The following is a 12,543-nucleotide window of genomic DNA, read 5'->3' as shown; positions in this document are numbered from 1 at the left end:
CCATTCCATTCCCTTCGTCCCATCCCAAATCCTTATCCTGACCCCCTTCCAAGTGCTATATAGTCGTAGTGGCTTGGCGCTTTCCCCCTGATAGTTTCCTTCCTTCCTTCCTCCCTGGCAAGCAGCGGCCAGATTTACGAAGCAGTTACGCAAGCACTTACGAAATTGTACATCTTTTCTCAATCTTTGGCGGCTTTGTTTACAGTTAATGAGCTCCGTAGCACCAGGAGGCTGTTTATAACAACAACAACAGTTGATTGGGAAGTTTTCATGCTTTTAAACTGTTTAATAAATGCAACCAAAGCCGTCAAAGATTGAGGAAAGATGTTCACGTTCGTAAGTACTTGCGTAACTGCTTGGCCAATGATCTCTGTTTACTTTCAGTATAGCACGAACGCGGTAAATTGCTACTGGGGAAAAATATATATATATTGTGAAATGTTTTAATCCCTCGTTGTTCTGCCCCCGTAGACATTAGGGGTTTGGCAGCACACCTTCAACACACTCTAGATGATAGCTGCTCTTTTCCCCTAGGTAGCCTTTTATTAAGTGGTGTAGGTGGTACCACTCCCACTCACTCACTCACTTAAAGGCGCCCTCACTCCCTCCTCATTCGGGCTCGCCATAGCCCGTGCTACTTGGAACTTTGTTCCAGGTAGCGAATCTTTAACAACAACAAACTCCTCATTCCACTTCAGCTCCGAAGTTCACGTGTGCCAACGGGAAGTGCATCTCGGATGATGAAGTGTGTGACAGCATCGATAACTGCGGTGACGAGAGTGACGAGCGCATCTGCGGTGAGTTAGTGTTCTAACCCTCTCTCTCTCTCTCTCACTCTCATTCACCATCTTCCTGACCTCAATCGCCTCTTCCATATCCCTGTCTCCTTTCCTGTGTTTTTTCCACTCCCACATTATCCTAACCTGTTCCCTTTCCCTAACGAGGCTTGCCGTCCCTGAAACCATGTTTTTTTTTTGAAGGCCCTTCAATATAGATGAACTACAACGTTCTTAAAGTGCGTTCTATTACCTTACATGTTTGTAAGAGAGGGACGCTGGCCTGTAATAGAGCGCTGTCTGTCAGTTTCCATTATGTATGCTGTCTCTACAATGGCTATCTTCCAACTTTCTGATAATTCTCCAGTTTCCAGTGGCTCACTAAATATAGTAAATAAAGTAAGTGGCCTTCACTGGGCTTCAGCTGCCTCAATACCCCATCTTGAGGTTATCTTGAGATGATTTCGGGGCTTAGTGTCCCCGCGGCCCGGTCCTCCACCCCCAGGAAGCAGCCCGTGACAACTGACTAACTCCCAGGTACCTATTTACTGCTAGGTAACAGGAGCATCAGGGTGAAAGAAACTCTGCACATTGTTTCTCGCCGGCGCCTGGGATCGAACCCTGGACCACAGGATCACGCGTCCAGTGTTCTGTCCGCTCAGCCTCCCAGCCACCCATAGTGTGGTCCTATCTGTCCCTCAGCATTAATGTCCAGCTCCAGAGAGTGCCTCCTTACTTTATCTCTGGTAATCTCAACGACCTCCAGGGTCGCTTGGCTTGACGCCATCCCTCTTAGTTCAGGCGTTTCTCTCTGCTCTATTGTGAGAATCTGGAATTTCCTGTTAGAGTACGCACATAGTTCGGTCATTCTCTGTTTGGTGTCTTCCCACTATCTTTAGTTTCATCACCTGTTCCTTTGCTGTTATGTCCCTGCTGACGTGTCTGTAGAACAGCTGTGTGTGTGTGTGTGTGTGTGTGTGTGTGTGTGTGTGTGTGTGTGTGTGTGTGTGTGTGTGTGTGTGTGTGTGTGTGTGTGTGTGTGTGTGTGTGTATGTGTGTGTGTACTCACCTATTTGTGCCTGCAGGATCAAGCATTGGCTCTTGGATCCCGCCTTTCTAGCCGGGAAAGAGAGAAATACATCTCTCTCTCTCTCTCTCTCTCTCTCTCTCTCTCTCTCTCTCTCTCTCTCTCTCTCTCTCTCTCTCTCTCTCTCTCTCTCTCTCTCTCTCTCTCTCTCTCTCTCTCTCTCTCTCTCTCTCTCTCTCTCTCTCTCTCTCTCTCTCTCTCTCTCTCTCTCTCTCTCTCTCTCTCTCTCTCTCTCTCTCTCTCTCTCTCTCTCTCTCTCTCTCTCTCTCTCTCTCTCTCTCTCTCTCTCTCTCTCTCTCTCTCTCTCTCTCTCTCTCTCTCTCTCTCTCTCTCTCTCTCTCTCTCTCTCTCTCTCTCTCTCTCTCTCTCTCTCTCTCTCTCTCTCTCTCTCTCTCTCTCTCTCTCTCTCTCTCTCTCTCTCTCTCTCTCTCTCTCTCTCTCTCTCTCTCTCTCTCTCTCTCTCTCTCTCTCTCTCTCTCTCTCTCTCTCTCTCTCTCTCTCTCTCTCTCTCTCTCTCTTCTCTCTCTCTCTCTCTCTCTCTCTCTCTCTCTCTCTCTCTCTCTCTCTCTCTCTCTCTCTCTCTCTCTCTCTCTCTCTCTCTCTCTCTCTCTCTCTCATTTGCAACTATTTGTACTCAAGTGTATGTGCTCTTTGAGATAAGGGCTTGACTATGGGGCGACACACTGGAACTGACCTGAGGTAGGCGGCCTTATCCAAGTTTTGCATTGATATTCTGACTTTTGCCACTGTATATAATGCTGCTGATATGAAATGTATATGATTTATATGGATTTATATAATTACAATCACATTATTTTTCAATAATTTTTTTTATTTAAATCACTCCTGTCTAGTGGTGTCTACTATTGTAGGTTAGAAGTGGATGATGGATGAAGTACTGTATTCATCCATCTTCCTATATCACTACACGTTTGTGTTATATAGCGGTTACTGTACCTAACCGTTCCGTCACCATTCCAGGTCTGCCGGCGTTTAAGAGGAACTGTACGGGATCCGACCAATTTAATTGTACAAATGGTGATTACTGTATTTCCGTCATCTGGCTCTGTGATGGTGACTTTGACTGTCAAGACAAGTCTGACGAAGAGAACTGTACATCCTCCAGGTGGGTGATAGTGCAGGTGGTGATAGTGCAGGTGGGTGATAGTGCAGGTGGTGATAGTGCAGGTGGGTGATAGTGCAGGTGGTGATAGTGCAGGTGGTGATAGTGCAGGTGGTGATAGTGCAGGTGGTGATAGTGCAGGTGGGTGATAGTGCAGGTGGGTGATAGTGCAGGTGGTGATAGTGCAGGTGGGTGATAGTGCAGGTGGTGATAGTGCAGGTGGATGACAGCACATGATGCACTGTGTGCCATCATGTGCTGTCACATATGATGGCACACACATGCAATTTAACATTATGTTAATTGCATGATGTTGAATTAACTTACTATGAGGAAAGCTTGATGGTGTGTGTGTGTGTGTGTGTGTGTGTGTGTGTGTGTGTGTGTGTGTGTGTGTGTGTGTGTGTGTGTGTGTGTGTGTGTGTGTGTGTGTGTTGTGAACGGTTATCACGCGATACATCAGTGTATTAACAAGCAACAACAAGCCGCAGATCTAACAAGCCAATGGACGTGATGATTATCTTCTTAGTGAACTACTCAAGAACGATTGAAGTATAGGGACTTAGACTCGCTTTAATTTTCTGGGCTAAGCTTGTAATTTTTTAATATGACTAAATGCACCTTTAGTTCCTTTCGGTATATGGAGATTGTTAAGGGTTATTATTATGTGACTCTCTGACTCCTGACTGTTAGGTACTCTCCTACAGGATGAACAACCCAGCGGGTTTTCTTCCTATTGGGGAGTGTTGTACATGCTGCTATGGCGGTGTGTTCATTCATAGGATGAGTGGCGCTGCCCAATACTGTCACTATGGCGGTGTGTCCACTCACAGGATGAGTGACGTTGCCCAATACTGTCACTATGGCGGTGTGTCCACTCACAGGATGAGTGACGCTGCCCAATACTGTCACTATGGCGGTGTGTCCACTCACAGGATGAGTGACGTTGCCCAATACTGTCACTATGGCGGTGTGTCCACTCACAGGATGAGTGGCGCTGCCCAATACTGTCACTATGGCGGTGTGTCCACTCACAGGATGAGTGGCGCTGCCCAATACTGTCACTATGGCGGTGTGTCCACTCACAGGATGAGTGGCGCTGCCCAATACTGTCACTATGGCGGTGTGTCCACTCACAGGATGAGTGGCGCTGCCCAATACTGTCACTATGGCGGTGTGTCCACTCACAGGATGAGTGGCGCTGCCCAATACTGTCACTATGGCGGTGTGTCCACTCACAGGATGAGTGGCGCTGCCCAATAAACTCGCCCCTCGAAGCAAAATTAAAAAAAAAAAAAATTTAGGTACTCTCTTACTATTGTCAATGTCAAGTGTAGCAGTGAGGTAGTTATACTGGTGGTTGTGATCAGTATTGTGATCAGTGTTGTGATCAATGTTGTGATCAATGTTGTGTGTGTTGCAGCTGCGGGATTAATGACCACCACTGTGGAGACGGCAACTGTATCCTCAGCACCTGGCTCTGTGACGGAGAACCCGACTGCTCCGACGGCTCCGACGAACTCTTCTGCAGTAAGTCTTTCCCCCTTAATAGTTGTGGCCTAAATATATAGTTCCTCTTGGTTATCTTTCCTTCCCTTTCTCTCTTGGTTCTTTTTAATCTTAATGTTTTCCTTTTGACATTTTTGCTTAATCTTTTTGTTTTTCTTCCATTTCTGAAGATAGTTTTGGGGATTGTTTAGTGGGGGGGGGGGTCCGAATGTGCTGGCTAACATCTTTTGAACGTATGTGTCGCAGTGTCCACTTACGTGGACTCGCTGCGACACTTAATTGGATACTGCAGCATAGTGTATGGCTGATGACACACTTGTGTCCGACAGATACCAAAGCGGCGCAGAGTACCTGCGGCTCTGACCAGGTGGCGTGCGCGACGGAGGGTCGCTGCGTCCTGCACCACTACGCCTGCGACGGTGAGGACGACTGTGGCGACTGGTCCGACGAACACAACTGTAACGTCACCACCTGCTACCGGGACGACTACAGGTCAGTAGCCTGTAATGTCACCACCTGCTACCGGGACGACTACAGGTCAGTAGCCTGTAATGTCACCACCTGCTACCGGGACGACTACAGGTCAGTAGCCTATATAGCTCATCACCTGCCACCCGGACGACTACAGGTCAATAGCCTATATAGCTCATCACTTCCTACCGGAATGACTGGGTAGCAGGCGGAACACATCAATCCACAATTAATCAACACAAATCTAACACACAATACCTCACTAAGGCAAATCCAGCACCAATCACCGTGTGTTGTGTGCCTCTACTGTTATCTTCTATGGGGACTGAATATGCCTATGAATATGCCAGTAGCTGCAGTCCTAGTTAATCTATATAGGATAACAACATGAATAGGTGAGTATTATAAATGGATCATGAGTAAGGTGCTGATCCACCGAGTTGTGAGTATGTCACTAATCAATATAAATTTTATCACAATCTCATTTATTATCTTTCTTTCATATTCAAATGATGATCATTTTTGTCTCTATAATTGTCACAAGATGTTCTGTCATTTACAAATGTTCAGGGATTCACAGAGCTTGGAAAAATGTATATTTAAAGTAAGCTAAACTAATGTGTCATTGACGAGAGCTTGTCCAGTCAACTGACTACCAAACCAAGCCCTGTGTTCATAATATATATATATATATATATATATATATATATATATATATATATATATATATATATATATATATATATATATATATATATATTATTTTCAGTCCCTTAAGTTATTATAGATGGAATTTTTGTTTGCCACTTTCCAATAATGTATTTATTTGAGGCATCTTACGTAACTTTCTTGGAGAATTTCTTACATAGTCTCGTTCTCCATCGTCACACAGGAACATAGATCACACTGCTTCTATTCCTAGGATGAAAACCTTATCATTGAAGGAGACAGCAGTACAGAAGGGGGGAAGAGTGTGTAGCATCCCCAGTCATCGAATTCCATAACACTATTGAAAAGAATCATTGAAAATATTATTTTCTTGCTGGTCTTGCTAAATTAATACCTTAAAAAGCATTCGATGTGAACAAATCCATAAGGGCCGTGACGAGGGTTCGAATCTACGTCCGAGAGGATCCCAGACCGCTGCCTTAATCGACTGATCTACGACATGGTAAAAGACTTGCAACCGGAAGTTCTACTGAACTTACTCGGATCCTGGAGCCTCTCCGAGACACCATGTCATTCTTTTACCATGTCGTAGCCTCAGTCGATTATGGCAGCGTCTGGGATCCTCTCGGACGCAGGTTCGAACCCTCGTCACGGCCCTTGTGGATTTGTGTCATTTGATGCATCACGCTATTGTGATTTCAGTGTGTAATTCGCCGTGACTTAATTCTACTCCTTCCTGATATCCCCCCCCCCCCACTTTCACTGCCCTGATATCGCCCTACTTTCACTGCCCTGATATCCCCCCCACTTTCACTGCCCTGATATCACCTCACCTTCCCCGCCCTCATATCGTCCCGCCTCCACCGCCCTGATTTCGCCCTACCTCCACCGCCCTGGAGGAAATATTGAAGCTGTATAATAGTATTTAACCCGCGTCTCCGGACTCTAGCACGGCTTCACTATTTTTTTGATCATAGACGTATACCATTCTTGTGAATTTACTCTGCATATAAGGGTTATATCGGTGCTAAATATTGAGCTGTTGGAATGTTTACCTTCTGATGATGTTACAGGTGCGAGTCTGGGATGTGTATTGACATGCGGTGGGTGTGTGATGGTGTCAGCGACTGTGAGGGCGGCGAGGACGAGGCCATCTGCCCTCACCCCTCTACGGACATGGTGAGGGGACACACACACACACACACACACACACACACACACACACACACACACACACACACACACACACACACACACACACACACACACACACACACACACACACACACACACACACACACACACACACACACAAGGGGAACACGCACAAGGGGACACAGGTGGAAACTGAGTGCCCAAATGAGCCACAGAGATATTAGAAAGAACTTTTTTAGTGTCAGAGTGGTTGACAAATGGAATGCATTAGGGGGTGATGTGGTGGAGGCTGACTCCATATAAAGTTTCAAGTGTAGATATGACAGAGCCCAGTAGGCTCAGGAATCTGTACACCTGTTGATTGACGGTTGAGAGGCGGGACCAAAGAGCCAGAGCTCATCCCCCGCAAACACAACTAGGTGAGTACAACTAGGTGAGTACACACACACGCCAGGTCACCACGGGTTGTAGGTGGGCACGTGTCTTGGGGTTAGGTGGTGTTGAGGGGGGACTGTCTAGGGGTTAGGTGGTGTTGAGGGGGCTGTTTTGAGATCTAGTGGTGTTGAGGGGGGACTGTTTTGGGGTCAGGTGGTGTTGAGGGGACTGTCTTGGGGGTTAGGTGGTGTTGAGGGGACTGTTTTGAGGTCTAGTGGTGTTGAGGGGGACTGTTTTGGGGTCAGGTGGTGTTGAGGGGACTGTCTTGGGGGTTAGGTGGTGTTGAGGGGACTGTTTTGAGGTCTAGTGGTGTTGAGGGGGACTGTTTTGGGGTCAGGTGGTGTTGAGGGGACTGTCTTGGGGGTTAGGTGGTGTTGAGGGGACTGTTTTGAGGTCTAGTGGTGTTGAGGGGGACTGTTTTGGGGTCAGGTGGTGTTGAGGGGACTGTCTTGGGGTTACGTGGTGTAGAGGGGGCAATACTTTATGTGTGTCACTCAGAGATCCTTAAGCTATCTTGACAAATGCACAATACATTATATTACTGTCTAAACACAGAAATTCATATCCTGTTTTAAATAATTATTTAGTAATTTGTTTTTACTTTAGTAAAATTAATGGCTTACTATTGTGTATGATGATGTTAATTAATTTAAAGATACTTATCTTATCTGTGTAGGCCTGGGAGTGTCTCCTGGACTACTGTAACTCACCCCAACTAATCCTTCCTCCCTCAGTAGGCCTGGGAGTGTCTCCTGGACTACTGTAACTCACCCCAACTAATCCTTCCTCCCTCAGTAGGCCTGGGAGTGTCTCCTGGACTACTGTAACTCACCCCAACTAATCCTTCCTCCCTCAGTAGGCCTGGGAGTGTCTCCTGGACTACTGTAACTCACCCCAACTAATCCTTCCTCCCTCAGTAGGCCTGGGAGTGTCTCCTGGACTACTGTAACTCACCCCAACTAATCCTTCCTCCCTCAGTAGGCCTGGGAGTGTCTCCTGGACTACTGTAACTCACCCCAACTAATCCTTCCTCCCTCAGTAGGCCTGGGAGTGTCTCCTGGACTACTGTAACTCACCCCAACTAATCCTTCCTCCCTCAGTAGGCCTGGGAGTGTCTCCTGGACTACTGTAACTCACCCCAACTAATCCTTCCTCCCTCAGTAGGCCTGGGAGTGTCTCCTGGACTACTGTAACTCACCCCAACTAATCCTTCCTCCCTCAGTAGCCCTGGGAGTGTCTCCTGGACTACTGTAACTCACCCCAACTAATCCTTCCTCCCTCAGTAGGCCTGGGAGTGTCTCCTGGACTACTGTAACTCACCCCAACTAATCCTTCCTCCCTCAGTAGCCTTGGGAGTGCCTCCTGGACTACCGTAGCCCTCCCAACTAATCCTTCCTCCCTTAGTAGCCCTGGGAGTGCCTCCTGGACTACCGTAGCCCTCCCAACTAATCCTTCCTCCCTCAGTAGCCCTGGGAGTGCCTCCTACATTACCGTAACTCAACCCTAACTAATCCTCGGTCTCTCCAGCAGCCTGGGAACTGCCCTGCAAACTTCGTGTGGTGCCCCCCTCAGTGCATCGCACCCGAGTGGAAGTGTGACGGTAAAAACGACTGTCCGGACGGGACGGACGAAGCGGACTGCGAGGTCACCTGTGGTCCGGAACACTACAAGTGCCAGTCCTCCGTCTGTATCCCCGAGGCCCACCTGTGTGACGGTCACCAGCACTGTCTGCACGGCGATGGTGAGTTGGTACAGTGGTGGCACTTGTTCTTGAGCTGTCCGACTACTTGGGCTCACGAGGGAGACATCTCCTGTCACGTAGGGTGCTGTCGCACCTCCACAGATCTCCAGTATCAGCAAAAAGGCCACCGTAGTGGCACTAGTTCTTGAGCTGTCCAACCACTTGCGCTCACGGGGAAGACATCTCCTGTCACGTAGGGTGCAGTCGCACCTCCATAGATCTCCAGTATCAGCTATTGATACTGGTAATGGCACAAAAGGGCCACCACTTACGGGCTATTCATGCCCGTGCCACCTTTTGGGTGGCTTAATCTTCATCATCATCATCATCACTTGGGCTGGACGGTAAAGCGGCGATCTCGCTTCATGCAGGTCGGCGTTCAATCCCCAATCGCCCAAATGATTGGGCAGCATTCCTTCCCTCCGTCCCATCCCAAATCCTTATATTCTGACCCCCTTCCAAGTGCTTTAAAGTCGTAATGGCTTGGCGATTTCCCCCTGATAATTAAAAAAAATAATGTTCTTGAGCTCTGTAGGTTAGTGACATTTCCAACTGTGGTGTTTAGGTCAAGATATAAATTTCGGTACAGTACTCTGAAGATGCCGTCTGGCAGTTTGATTGATAAATCTGTCAATGTAACTTGACGTGGTTTCTTAGTGTTCCCAGAGATAATCAATTAATGGTCTAATGATCTGTTACTGTGGTCACTAATGAGGATCTCACACCTCGTGCTAACTAATAAAAACACCTCACATTAAATAATGCCCGAAACGCTTTGCGTAATAGTGGCTTTAGGCATTGCATGTACTAGCCCTATCTATAAATCCATCACTCTTTGTAAAATCTCTTGTATGTATGTACCTTATCTAAATAAACATTTGATTTGATTTGATAATGAGATTTGTGGCTGCACAATAATACTGCTGACTTGTGCCTACATGAAGTGAAGTAAAGTGTTTTACTTCGTGTCAAATTATATTCCATAAACTTTTCATTCCCGAGAAGCATCTCTACGCAGTCAACACCAACTGCTGAACTGAGAACAGTTCAGCAGTTGGTGTAGTCAACTGTAGTCTCAGTTGACCGTCTTTGACACGCTCGGGTACTGAAACGTGGTGGGCTTCTTACGTAGACTTATATCTGTCATACGTTCTTTACTGATCACATCTCACACAAATATAACCTATCGTGATATTACAGACATAGCTACCAAATTATCATGTAACAAGGATGAAGTTCAACTATACCTAGATTTCCCCATGTGTGTTTTTAGAAATATATTGTTCTAAATATTCAGGTCTGTTAGGAGAGAAATTATTAACTCCCCCACACTGAAACCACCAGTATAAAAAACAATGATATGTTTATATCCGAAACATATGTATATAGGCAGCACAAAAGGTCCACCAGACAGTGCATGCCAGGATCAGGTTGGACTACCGTTACCTGTGGCAGGTGGCTACAGGCGACGGATCTCCCAATCCTGAGCATTTAATGTGCAAACTCTGCGAGCAGGAACTTGGCCATGATCTCCCCACACTACGTTCTCGAGTGTCCGGTCATTAGACCCTTCAGACCTGCCGGAATGTAGGTCCCTGAAGCTGGTCAACCACTTTATTAACTCGTTTTCTTGAGGATATCATCATAATGCAGCCAAAGGTCCCCGGTCAAGACAGTACTGATCTCATGTCCCTGCATGACTAAACTATCTTCTGTGTTGGGGGATTTTTTAGCATCGCGTTTCTGGCTCTTGACATTCGGTATGTAGTCTGTAGCTGCGTAAATGCAGGAGTACCTAAGTGTGTTAATCAAACTTAAACTCATTTGATCACTGCACCACCACACATATGTCCACATATATCACCACAACACATAATTCACATACATCTCCACCACACATGTCCACATATACATCACCACACATGTCCATATATATCACCACAACAGCAGCACAGACTATTTAGCGTGATCCACTTCTGGACGCCGAGGACATGCTCCCGCCTCTGGAGACGAGATGAGGCCTCACGGTGCCGGAATAAGATTCACACAGCCGCTCCCTCCTGGGGACGAGTCTCACTTTGCTTGAGAAATTATGTGCAACGCCACTTACCTGAGTGCTTGCCTCCACATGCTAGCTTCTCAACTTGGGGTACCATTACCCTTAAAAATTGTGAATGTTGTTCACAATTGTTCTCAGGTGATTGTGAACAGGTGATTGTTCTCATCCCAGGTGTGATTGACTCGTCTATGACTTAAGCTTCGAGATGGCTCAGATCCTGCTCCAAAAAATCACTTAAGTGCCAGGGGCCCCTATCAACAAAATTAGTACAGATTCTTCGTCACAACTCATTTGAGAAAATTATCTTGTACGTTTTCCTTGAACTGAAAGAAGTACCATTACTGGCCATAGTGCATGTTAGTGACTACTGGCGTTGACGTGTTGAGTACTTTCACACCTCGACAAGACATGGGGCGGGCCATAGTGTAGCACTCTACCCATCATGACCAAACCCCACACACTACAACATGAAGAGACCACAACGTTTCGGTCCATCCTGGACCATTATCAAGTCCAGACCATTATCGACCCTACCCATCTCTCCATTCGAACACCCATCTCTCCATCCGAACACCCATCTGTCCATCCGAACACCCATCTGTCCAGCTATACTCCCACCTGTCCAGAAATGCTCCCATCTGTCCATCCGAACACCCATCTGTCCAGCTATACTCCCACCTGTCCAGAAATGCTCTCATCTGTCCATCCGAACACCCATCTGTCCAGCTATACTCCCACCTGTCCAGAAATGCTCCCATCTGTCCAGCTATACTCCCACCTGTCCAGAAATGCTCCCATCTGTCCATCCGAACACCCATCTGTCTAGCTATACACCCATCTGTGTAGTCGTATACTTCTCTGTTCAGCCATACATCTATGTGTTCATAAACACACCCACCTATCCACCTATAATGAAATATAATATAATGGAATATAATTCCATGAATCAAATATTTTCAGGTTTGTATTGCTGGCAATAGGCTAAATAATACAAATATAAATTACAATAAGGTGAAACCCAGGGAAAGGGGATTTATTTGCGTGTTTTGTTCAGATGTATTTTACTGTGTGTGTTGTTGTTGTGGGTTGTGATTGTGCGGGTTGTCACCACAGATGAGACTGACTGCAAGATGACCGTCTGCAACAACCTCTCGTGCACGTACACCTGTAAGGACACGGCCGACACCTGTCTCTGCAAGCCGGGCTACACCCTGGCGGCCGACAACACCACGTGAGTACTCATTTACACTCCTTTATGATCAACCTCTGCACTCCCTACACCTCCTCCCAACATGGCGGCTCGTGTGTTGTCATCTTGCAGGGGTTCTACATGTTCTCATCAAATGTGTTGCCAACAGATGTCAATTACACGTTATCTTACCACCATCCCACAACCCCCTGGGTATGCAACCCGTTCTCGACTCCTAAGTCCATTCCATCCAGCGGTCGACCCCCACAGACGCATTCATAAACAAGGGGGTTGGCGGGTGGATGGAATCACTAGTAAGAGTCTCGAGC

General features: G+C 46.8%; 1 protein-coding gene across 5 annotated transcripts in view; it reads left to right on the top strand.

The window, feature by feature from the left end:
• Lrp4 (LDL receptor related protein 4) overlaps window positions 1-12,543 on the top strand; it is a 222,350-nt gene that overhangs the window by 20,236 nt on the left and 189,571 nt on the right. For 2 of the 5 annotated variants that reach the window (XM_069319939.1, XM_069319940.1), the window contains exons 4-10: window positions 699-797; window positions 2,845-2,989; window positions 4,410-4,516; window positions 4,825-4,987; window positions 6,709-6,814; window positions 8,753-8,966; window positions 12,139-12,256. In XM_069319939.1, the coding sequence (XP_069176040.1) occupies window positions 699-797; window positions 2,845-2,989; window positions 4,410-4,516; window positions 4,825-4,987; window positions 6,709-6,814; window positions 8,753-8,966; window positions 12,139-12,256 (952 nt within the window). Of the gene's footprint in view, window positions 1-698; window positions 798-2,844; window positions 2,990-4,409; window positions 4,517-4,824; window positions 4,988-5,054; window positions 5,078-6,708; window positions 6,815-8,752; window positions 8,967-12,138; window positions 12,257-12,543 lie in introns of those variants that run through there. The other 3 variants (XM_069319941.1, XM_069319943.1, XM_069319942.1) reach the window with 3 other exon arrangements.

The sequence above is a fragment of the Procambarus clarkii genome, chromosome 94 (genome assembly GCF_040958095.1).
Source record: "Procambarus clarkii isolate CNS0578487 chromosome 94, FALCON_Pclarkii_2.0, whole genome shotgun sequence".
In the NCBI taxonomy this organism is placed as follows: domain Eukaryota; kingdom Metazoa; phylum Arthropoda; class Malacostraca; order Decapoda; family Cambaridae; genus Procambarus; species Procambarus clarkii.
The sequence above is the reverse complement of the archived record's forward strand: the minus strand, read 5'-3'. Positions and strand labels throughout refer to the sequence as shown.